Raw genomic sequence first — 11,458 nt, 5'->3', positions numbered from 1 at the left:
GGGAAAACAGATGCATTTTCTGGGTTCTCAAAGTGGTTCAGCCACCTTTAATTGATTGTTTAAGAGGATGGAGGTGGGGGCAGGAAGAATCCAACAAGAAAATTACCTAATGGGACCCACTTCAACACTTGGGAGGTTGTTGACCAACATTGCCTGAGGGATGCAATGGAACTTTAAGAATTTTGGACAAAATCTTGACACATTGATAATTTTAAAATTGATTTTGCTGAATTTATGAATCATTTACCAACATACACATACATGAATAATCAAGTGAATTTCATTTGACAGCGTTTCATTAAGTTTAAATCTTAGTTATGCAACAAAATTAAATTACTTAAAATCAGTATTTTGGCCATCAATATTGTTTAAAGAGTAGAATTGTAAATGTAAACTTTATATATAGGAAGGTAGATATAATAAAGATAAAATACTTTATTTATTTTCCAAAAGTAAAAAAAAATCCTGTGGTAGACCAGCCAGAACATCCACTACATATATGTATATATATATATATATATATATATATATATATATATATATATATATATATATATATATATATATATATATATATATATATATATATATATATATATAAGTTTAAATAAAGTAGAATATTTCAATAAAGTATGTGTCAAATACACAATAACTTAATAAAGTAAAAAAAAAAAAAAAAAGGAAAAATACAGTCAAATGAAATAACAGGGCTCAATAAGTAAACATGTTGATAAAATACAATATATGATAATAACGATATGACCAAATTGAAGTTAACCAAACAAAATATGAATATACAAGAACGTGGCTCTTCTAAGTGAAACAGCTCAGTAAAATCAGTAAATTCGACAAAGCAAAATTTAATAGATACAATTTAAAAGTCTTGAGTCAGCCTTTTTTTATATTTTGGTAAGGAAATTGGAACTATGTGCAGGAACTGACTGGAGCATGTGTAAACATAGATAGGCCAAAAACAGAGTTGGTAAAAATCCAACAAGTTTAAAAGGCAGCTTGGATAATTTTTACGAGTTTGAAAGTCAATATTTGGTATGGCCATCTTTATTCTCCAACACAGCCTGAACTCTCCTAGTCAAGCTACTGTATCTTGTAACTTCTTAAAGTAACCTTCAGGATGAGTTCTCCGGGGTTTTTAAAGGCTTCTTCTTTGGATAAAGGCTGTTATCCAATACTATTCCTTAAGAATAACTTCTTGACAGCCACCACAGCACTAAAGCAATTTCTGAGGCCAACAGTAAATGGATCCGCTGAAGTAACAGATATATCAGGTCTTGTGTCAGGTCCTTGATGGATTCCCCCCCCCCCCCCCTTTTTCTTAAGCACATGATTTTTCAGATACTGTTCATCTGCTGTAAATCTCAATTTTCAGTGATTTAACAAACAAAAAAGCATTCCTCTGAAAATGGTCAGGTACAAGGACTGAACTGAAAATGTCCCAGAGAAAGCCTTGGGATCTATTGAACAAGAGCACTTTTTTCAAAATGGCAAGAAAGATTGGCTCCTTGGGAGTCATATTTTTATTAAAGAAAAAAAAGACACGATACTACGACAGTGCATTTCAAATTAACCCCCACCCAGCCCACTTCAGATTTTAGACAGGCATTAGTAATACATTTATTTTATCCGGAAGTCGCCCCCTGCTGGTCTACTGGTTACCGGAAATTCATTTCTTCGCTCTGTCTGAGCGAGGAATGCAGCTCGAGCTACTAAACGCTGTGTACATATAAACTAATAAAGTAAAAAATCTATAAATCATTAAACAGTTTATTTTTTAAACGTAACGTTTACATTTGCTGCTTTAGACCATCGTGAAGTAGTAGCCATCAAGAAGAACATGCCTCGTAGAAGACAGGTAAGAGTGCATGTAGGTCGCACAAGAGGGTAACGTTAGCTAAGTTAGCGCTAATGGTTAACCAGGAGGTTCCACCATATTCCATTCAATATTCTGACAGTGTAACGCGCTAAAACACGGTGTTAGCATCAGCTGATAAATCTGCACAGAATAATTTAAACATACTGACTTTAACTGCATTGCCACATTCAGCTTGTGTCGGTATTGTTCGAGCTCATTAAACACCCAGTGTACAGTTAAAAGCAGCTAAAAGAAGCTAAAACTTTTACTTCACGTTTGGTGAAATGTAACGGCGCTTTGCGGTTCATGTATATGTAGGCTTTGCCCTAAGACTAAAACAAGACCAGTCCTGCTTAAATTGCTGTTTGTGAATACAGTGTTGTGCCACATTGGCTGGGAAAAAAACAAATACTAAAAACCAAGAGCAGAGCTAACCGTTAACGCTAAGCTAACAACAATAACAGTTGACGTGCTAAGCAGACTGGTTACTTTGTCGTGGTAATTACTACACGTGTGACAGTATTTGGCCAGTTTTTAACACTAGTTTGGCGGAATATATTGCTTTGGTATTAGTAAGGGGTAGATGGTGTTAAGACCTGTTTATGCTGATAATAATAATTAAACAGCTAATGGAGAGCTATCATTTGATTGTAGCCAGTCAGAAATCGAAAAGAAAAATGTCCACAAACAGCACTTTTACAGTGTTACCTCAGCTACGCTTTTAATTTGGTGGATTTATGACTCAACAATGAATAGATATACTGTGAATGCTGAATTAACTGCTCTGTAAAACTGTAGTTGCTATCGCCAGAACAACTCTGTCTTTTTGGCTTGTGGACACCATCAGTGTTATCCATGCTTGTTTTTTTCCGCACCTCTATTTGACATTATTTAGTAAAAGGTGCCTTTCATTTACCGTTTGTTCCCCTGACAGAGACACATGGCTGGGAGTGGTTCAGATGGAACTGAAGACTCTGACTCCTCTGCTGAAAGAGAACAGACCAATAGCTCAGAAAGTGAAGGGACTGTGCCCAAGAGACAGCGCCTCACCAGAGCCTCTACTCGCCTTAGCCAAAGCTCTCAGGGTTGGCAACATAGCCTATACATATGCACACACACACACACACACACACACATATGTATATATATACTTTTACAGTGATTTGAAGATTACTTTTATTTTATTTTCCCTTAGATACTCAGGAATTAAAGCGAGCTGTGGATCACGATGAATCTCCACCACTGACGCCCACTGGAAATGCACCCTCCTCTGAATCAGAGTTGGACATCTCCAGTCCCAATGCCTCACATGATGAGAGCCAGGCCAAGGACCAAGCCAACAGAGATTCGGATAAAGATCTCTCCCACCGACCTAAACGCCGCCGCTGTCACGAAACCTATAATTTCAACATGAAATGTCCAACCCCGGGGTGCAATTCCCTTGGTAAAATATATTACTTTTTTTGCCAAACGTCAAAAGTGTTATTAAAAATTTGAACATGGGAAATATGGCATATCAGCAAACATCATGCTTATTTTTCTCTTTTTTCTTAGGTCACCTCACAGGAAAGCATGAACGTCATTTTGCTGTGTCAGGCTGTCCTCTTTACCACAATCTTTCTGCTGATGAATGCAAGGTGATTATTATAAATCATGTTCAGAATACTTTACAATATTATGTGAATTTACTTTATCTATACAGTTATTAACCTGAAACACTGGCAGTGGCTGGACTGTACAACTTTCTTTGGGACATAACTGATACTCCAAAGGTTGAGTGTAGTAAATGACAATTTCAGCTGTAGTACAAGTACACAATGTCTTTTGCTATCAGTAAAAACAGCCACAAGTAACAAACTGCATCACTTAAACAGGGATGTTCCCAGCAAATGTTATTAATGTTGTAGGTTGAAGTGGCTGGTATGAGTATTTGGCTGCCTGAGCCGTATCAGAGAGAAATGAGAGACCAAGAAGAGATATAATCCATGCTTTATTTATTTATCTATTTATTTATTTATTTATTTATTTATTTATTTGTCAGGTAAAAGCCATTAGCCGTGAGAAACAAGAGGAGGAGGTAAAGGCACAGGAGGACAGCAACTCGCGCCATGCAACTCGTCACCAGGTAGGTCTGCTTTAGAAATGAGAGCATGACATTGAATTTTACACTTTGCTTAATTATCTGTTTATTATTTTAACTACTGTCAGTAATTTCTCATACCAGGAAAGTGAATTGGTTATTTATCCTTATTTGTAGACACCAACACCGAAACAGATTCGATACAAGGAGCAAGTGGCTGAGATAAGGAAGGGTCGAAACTCTGGCCTGCAGAAGGAGCAGAAAGAAAAGCATGTGGTACATCACCAGTACTTTTGTTTTGCTATTTCTAAGCTTATTCCACCTCATAGCTGGCGTGTTACTTCATTTCCTGCTTGCCTTTTCTCGTGGCCCACAGGAGCATCGGCAAACACACGGCAACACCAGAGAGCCTCTGCTGGAGAACATCACCAGTGAATATGACCTGGAGCTGTTCAGGAAAGCACAGGCCCGAGCATCTGAAGACCTGGTAATGATGGGGTTTCACATCTCCATAAGTACTTTCTTTTTAGCATTTTAGAATAAGATAAAAGGAAATGAAGCTAGAACTGGTGCCTTTCATTGTTCCAGGTACATTATTTTTCTTTAAAAACTGAGTTGTCACTATTTTGTTTTGTTTATTTATTTTTTAAACTGTCAGTATGTTAGCATTCTAGTTTTTTGATTGATAACCTCATCACACACATTGGACATTAATGTTTCCCATCTTCATGCCTGCAGGAGAAGCTGCGCATCCAGGGTCAGATCACCGAGGGCAGTAACATGATCAAGACTATCTTGTTTGGTCGCTACGAGCTGGACACCTGGTACCACTCGCCCTATCCTGAGGAGTATGCGCGTCTAGGTCGTCTGTACGTCTGTGAATTCTGCCTCAAATACATGAAGAGCCAGACCATCCTCAGGCGACACATGGTGAGAGAGACTAATCCCAAGTCATTGGAGTCGTGCTACACTTAGAAATGATTTTTATAAAAACATTCTAAACATTCATTTTTTAAAGTTCAGTTTTGGCAAACAGCCGTTGCTCTTATTACATTATATATTTTTACTGCACGGTGGCCTTTAAATAAGAATAATTCTTATCTTTATGAACTCACTGGTTTGGAAGTACTGTATATAATTTGTCTTTTCAGGCCAAATGTGTGTGGAAGCATCCTCCAGGAGATGAGGTGTACAGAAAGGGGTCTATATCTGTTTTTGAAGTCGATGGCAAAAAGAATAAGGTAAGAGTCTTACTTAGTGAACACTGGCATTTCTTTTCTTTTTAAATTGTAATCAAATATATAAGCCACTTTTAAAGTAATCAAGGGCCATATCATCCCCAGATCTACTGTCAGAACTTGTGTTTACTTGCCAAGCTTTTCCTGGACCACAAAACACTTTACTATGACGTGGAGCCTTTTCTCTTCTATGTCATGACTGAAGCTGACAACACTGGCTGCCATTTAGTAGGCTATTTTTCAAAGGTAAAGAAGAACAAGGTTATTGTTTTTACCCACACAATGATTGAATTTATGTTCCAGAACAGAAATGTCTAAAAAGTGTTTTTTCCTTCTATTTATTTCTTTAAGGAGAAAAATTCCTTCCTGAACTACAATGTATCCTGTATCCTGACAATGCCACAGTACATGAGACAAGGCTTTGGAAAGATGCTCATTGACTTTAGTATGTATATATGTTAATTTATTCTATTCTCAATGTAATCATTAAATTGCATTTTAGTCTTTTTGCATAATGAAATACAGATAATTCTCTCTTCCTTCTGAAAGCGTTCATACTGACTGTCCTGTGCTTTATTTAGGTTATCTGTTGTCAAAAGTTGAGGAGAAGGTGGGCTCGCCAGAGAGACCTCTCTCTGATCTGGGCCTCATCAGTTACAGGAGTTACTGGAAGGAGGTATTACTCAGATACATGTACAACTTTCAAGGCAAGGAGATCTCCATCAAAGGTAAGTGAAAGCACAAACCCTATAATTTGGCAGCTTAAATTATATGTTTACAAAAAAAGCTGAAAGTGGCTCTGTACTTTGTTACCAGTTACCAATTACCAGTTTAAAATAATCTTAATTTTAGCTTATATTGGCCTTGGTGAAGTCCCAAAGTCCATCTTCTGACTAGTAACAAGACAGTTTAGCTTCTTTCCCTCTTAGCTCACCTCTTAAGCTATGTTTTTTTCTGTTTGGCTGTCCCTTGCAAGTAAAAGATTTGCGCAGCAGCAGCTGGGTGGGAGTGCTGCGCTCAAAGTCTGAGCTGTGTGCCTCAGATAACCATATTAAAGAAAATCCCTCTCATTGACAGTCAAGAGCAGGAAAAAATGCCTAAACCAGAGTGTTTAGAGAAGTCTGAAGCTTGAGCTTTAGGCCCTTAAAGATTACTTGTACATACACTGATCTCAGAATATGTATATCGATGATAGATAAAAGGAAGAGCATAATGAATCCGCACAAGAAGATTCATGCATTTAATAAACAAGACAAATGCATACAATTAATATTTGTTTTAATATTTGCGTGCTGCACAGAGATCAGTCAGGAAACTGCTGTCAACCCGGTGGACATTGTGAGCACCCTGCAGTCTCTTCAGATGCTGAAGTATTGGAAGGGAAAGCACTTAGTACTGAAGCGTCAGGTAAGCTGGCTCCTCTCCATTTTATTTATGCTTGTATTTATTTATTGAAATAATTGCTTTTGTATCAAATTATTTGGGTTACTGAGATCATTTACTTGTCTATTTCTAATATTTTGATTAATTTTGGAAGTAAAATTTTACGTTAATGCTGTAAAACACGTTTTATACCAGGCCCTTCTTTCTATTTCTATCTTACTGGAAAAATTAGATGTGATAACCTAGCTCGTTACCCTGTTTCTCATCCCAGGACCTGATTGATGAGTGGAAAGCAAAGGAGATCAAGCGAGGCAATAGCAACAAAACCATCGACCCAAGCTCGCTAAAATGGACCCCTCCCAAAGGGACATAAACACTGAGAAGCTCAGGCTACTGAAAACACTCGCCTCTAGCCTCACCAGCCACAAGTAGCCTAGACCTATGAACTGTCAATAAAGATCAGTGGTTTTTTTTCTTTCATCCCTTTGACCCTGTTTATTTCTTCTTGTCTGTAATGTGAATTTTTTAAACACCTTTTTATATTTTACTGTCATTTCTAGCCAAACCAGCATACGTTCCAAGTCAAATGCTTTTTGTCAGCATTGTGAAAAATGAGTGTCGAGGATTTGCTTTAAAACTGCCTTTGTGTGCTGAATGTTAAATGATGAACGGTCCAATGTGATGGATAACATTAATGTTAGAATAGCTACATTTGAGTGCATTTAGAGGTTATTTTTATTTACTATGAGAAATGTGCTTTTTGACAATGGTGATTATTCTTTTTGAGCGTTAATACAGTAACTGTTAGCATGAATCGAAACATGAAATTGAGCAGGGTGTACTTTTAATGAGTATGATTTATGGCAACACGCCTTTGGTTGGTATAAAATTGTATAGATCTTCGTCATAATGTCCTTTTTTTTTTTTTTCTAATTCCATCAATACAGGATTCTGATCCATTCCTTTGCTGAACCTGCCAATGATGAGGGGAAAGAGGAGATTTTTAATTTGCTGAGGATATAAAATACAAATGTAACACCACTATATGAATGCACATAGAAACAAAACAGCCTCAGGTTTTTATACTGGTACAATCGTACCTTGCTTGTATGGGTTCTCTGAATCATGGATCGCAGTGGTCTTTGCAGAACGATTTACTTTGGGTAGAGATTCTGTAATAAACAGGAAACGTTTGACTAGGATGGTTTTCGGTTTGTACTTTGAATCATAGCTGTGTAATGTGTATTAGCACTTTGATATTTTTAATATCAATAAAGCTGCCTTGATATTTTGAAATATCTACAATTTACATGCGGTCTATTGATGATTTTATGCTTACCACCACTGGAGATGCTTCTTCCCATCAGGCCCACAAACATTTCTCCTTTATTTCCTATAAGAATAAGAAATATGCAATGATGCTGTGATTAAATATTAGATTCCAATTTCTGGAACTAGTTTTCAAAACCGTTAGTATGATAAGAGTTCTGCTTCAATAAGGTCAAGCCACTCACGTCTTTTTACTTGGTAGGGTTTTTTTGCATCTGTGAAGAGATAAATTTATTGTCATGCAACAGGCTTTAATACTTATTATGAGACATAAAAATGGTGATAAGCACAAAAATGAGACATTATGTTATGCATGGATATGTTTCAAGGTTACCTGAGCGTTTCCCCATGAGTCCGTAGAATCGAAGGGCTTTGGATCTTTTTATTACACTGGACATTGGACTGGTCAGGCTTGTCTGCAGTGATTCATCCTGCAAGAAACATTTCACTATTTTATTTAAAGTAAACCAGTTTTTATATTTAAAAAGTATATCTACAAGAGTCTACAAGCAAACGCATTGTTAATGCAATGGTCGTCTAACATTTTGAGTTTTCTTTCTGTATCTTCTTTCAAATTAGTAAAAAAAAAAAGAAATACAGATTTATTTGCAAAAATGTTAAAAATACTTATGCACCATTATAATATGTGTTACTTACAGAACTTTGCCTCTTGTAAAAAACAAAAACAAATGCAGAATTTTAAAACACACAGCTTTCAGACTTCTTTGAAAGTATATTTTTTTCTTGTATATAAGCAAGAAATCTCAACAATCATCTAAGATTTTCTCCTCTTCACCTAAGCTTGAACAGAATAAGTGAATGAACTCAATGCTTTGATATTTAAATTTGTCCATTGCTCAACCCATTATAAAAACAATAGTGCTTCTCACCTTCCACTTTTTCAGAAGTCCTCTCTGCTCTTCTGCACTGCACGAGAATCTCTGATAGGTTTGCACCAAAGCACAAAAAGTCACAATAACCAGCTGGATCTTCCAGTTATCCATTGCTATCTCAAAGAGAAAAGCTCTGCTTCTACTTCTTTTTAATCAAATATATTGTTTATCCCAGCAAAGCTAATAATACATTACAGATGATGTTGGCAGGATGGGTTTTCGTATTATTCAGTCTGTGCGAACTGCATCCATGGCGCCTTTATACCTCTAAACCCCTGCTACTAGACCCCTCCCCTCTAAACAGGACTATTCACTTGCCACAATTCAATTTATTACAACTCCCTAATTTATTGTATTGGAGTATTTGTAAAAGATCAAGCTTTTAAATTCTTTCCCTCATACTTTGTAGTCATTAAATGGGAGAAAATGTGATTGAGTTAACAATTAAACTTTTTTTTTTTTTGAAATAGTTGGACCTATAAGACGTCATCTAAAAACTTACAGGCAGGGGTCAATTCTAAGAAAAAAAACCCACCTCTTCAATATCAAATATTTACATTTGAGAAGGTCGCCTTTCATTTCCATCTTTATTAGACGTCTAGATTGTGGTTGGTCTAAAAATATTCTCCTCTTGCTCATTTGTGACCTTGTGATGTTCACATGCTTCTTTGATATTACAGAGGAAGAGGGCAGGTGTGTCGGGTCTTTGAGTGATGCTTTGTAAATATACCCGTCTACTTTGAAGGTTTTATTGGGTTGCCAGTTGACTTGGTGAATGTTTAGCTGGGAATTTATTAAGCAGGAGAGCACAGCGGTGACCTCAAAGGTCAAGTAGACTGAAATAAAAGTGCGTTGACTTATTACGATTTAACACATGTGGAAGCGCTGAAGGTTGTGTAGTGCACCTGATGGTCAGAAGTCATACACGACAAGGTGATGGATGAAATCTCAAAAACGCAGATGAAATTCAAGCGCAATGAAGACTGTATGAATTGTGTTACATGACATTTGTGACCTCAGATGTGTGGAAAATGCTGACAATGTCAATATTTGTAACTTTTCCATTAAGCGATATGTCAGCAGGGTGATTTATTTTCCATCTCCTGAGATAATTACACTGTTATTAAACCTTTTGATACTCTTTACTTACTTAGCCATTTAAATGCTCTGTTTTAATGAAAGCTGACCCCCCCCCCCCCCCCTCCCGCACACACACACACTCTGGTCATAGAAATTTCTGGAGGGGCAATTACTTGACAATCTGTGTGCTCCAAAGACACCCACTCGAAACAAAGCTGACACACACATCAAATGCTTTGATCCACACACAGGTGCTTCTGTAGGAAGACGAGCCCAGGACAATTATCCCTGAAAGGCAATTACACCTGAAAAGCCCTCGTGTGCACGTAGTCTAAGCCACGACTAACGTGGAGAGGCGAATCAAAAGAAATCAGAGGCACGGCATTTGCATATGAAATGGTTGAGTCACAAAGAGCTCCCGTAATGACAGAACGCTGCATGTGACGCAGTGGTAGAGGCCTTTTCAGGATCTGCGCTGCTCTGACAGTGATTCACTGCGGGGCGCTGAGTTTGAACTTCACCTGTGATCCATTTCACCTTTAAATAAGTGAAATATGGGTTAGGACTGTTCTCATTGTTCTTATCTTTTCATTATATTAAAAGAGACATACAACTACAACTTACACACACACTGTTGTTAGTACTACGCAGCCTCTGAAAACCATTTTTAATGTCTTCTGTGTCTCTGGTGGGAGCTTTCTACAGCAAGTAACCGTGCTGATGTCATGTTTACCCAGGCCTCTAATTGTGCATTCAGCATTTCCCAGTAAATCCTCTTCATCTACTTCTTTATCCGCATTACAAAGACTGCTAGAACTTTCCTCACATGTGTAAACATTGTTCAATAATCAAAAAAGTTCAAGCAGTAATCAGAGGGGGCTATTCCTTATATTAGCACTGAAACACATCCACTGTATTACACTAATCAACATCAGGCAGGGAAATTATGCATGACAGAAACCAATATGCTGTGTCTGTGGATAATTTATCAGTGGTCTGAACTAATGCAAACCATACTCTTTTGTATTGTTGAGTCCATTACATAACTGGTTTCATATGGTGTTCACATGTCACCACGCTCTTCTTTTAATAGGGATGGTACTTTCTGAGACAGCTCAGATAGACTTTAAAGTGGCTTTAAAAGGCTATAGGCACATACCTAAATGCCAATACATGAAACAAGGTGGTGCAACCTGACAACACCAGTTACGGATCTCTCATTAGAGCTGGGGGTCATAATATCCTGCTGACAGACACTGTATTGTAAGATGTCTCGCTGTGGTAACTTTAGTCATCAGGACTGATACTATCTCTTCCTGCCTTGGGGTGGTTTTATGGTTGTCACAGTTCTTATCTGCATATCTTAATCCATCTTAATACTAACAAGTTGGTCCATTCATTTGGAACTAAGTGGGTTTTGTTGAACTGAATGAACCAGTGAATGCATTTTTAAAAAATGTGGCAAAGCATGGTCACTGTGCTGGAATAAAATAGTGTATAATATGTGTAGGAGCTACAATAGTGTGCAAAAGTCTTTGGCTGCCCCTCATTTCAGACTTCTCCAAAGGTACTCTCTCTCTTTCTT

The 11,458-nt window shown here is 37.3% G+C and overlaps 1 protein-coding gene and 1 long non-coding RNA gene across 3 annotated transcripts; one reads left to right on the top strand and one right to left on the bottom strand.

Moving 5' to 3' along the window:
- The first annotated feature begins 1,672 nt into the window (after positions 1 to 1,672).
- On the top strand, positions 1,673 to 7,880 carry kat7b (K(lysine) acetyltransferase 7b). Its single transcript, XM_026178920.2, has 14 exons — positions 1,673 to 1,870; positions 2,805 to 2,955; positions 3,066 to 3,314; positions 3,425 to 3,507; positions 3,912 to 3,995; positions 4,128 to 4,226; positions 4,327 to 4,437; positions 4,689 to 4,880; positions 5,102 to 5,191; positions 5,294 to 5,434; positions 5,540 to 5,633; positions 5,770 to 5,916; positions 6,489 to 6,595; positions 6,843 to 7,880. The coding sequence occupies exons 1-14, from the start codon at positions 1,853 to 1,855 to the stop codon at positions 6,942 to 6,944; spliced, it is 1,668 nt and encodes a 555-aa protein (XP_026034705.1). The 5' UTR covers positions 1,673 to 1,852; the 3' UTR covers positions 6,945 to 7,880.
- A 30-nt stretch (positions 7,881 to 7,910) lies between these two features.
- On the bottom strand, positions 7,911 to 9,028 carry LOC145430437 (uncharacterized). 2 transcript variants are annotated; one of them, XR_013911008.1, is made up of 4 exons: positions 8,791 to 9,028; positions 8,235 to 8,331; positions 8,086 to 8,115; positions 7,911 to 7,964 (listed from the first exon to the last, which is right to left on the bottom strand). It is a non-coding gene; the product is annotated as an uncharacterized LOC145430437 (long non-coding RNA). The 2 variants fall into 2 exon arrangements; XR_013911009.1 differs by lacking the exon at positions 8,086 to 8,115.
- Positions 9,029 to 11,458: the final 2,430 nt, after the last annotated feature.

The sequence above is a fragment of the Astatotilapia calliptera genome, chromosome 8 (assembly GCF_964374335.1).
Source record: "Astatotilapia calliptera chromosome 8, fAstCal68.1, whole genome shotgun sequence".
NCBI lineage: Eukaryota > Metazoa > Chordata > Actinopteri > Cichliformes > Cichlidae > Astatotilapia > Astatotilapia calliptera.
This window is presented reverse-complemented; position numbering and strand designations above follow the sequence as displayed.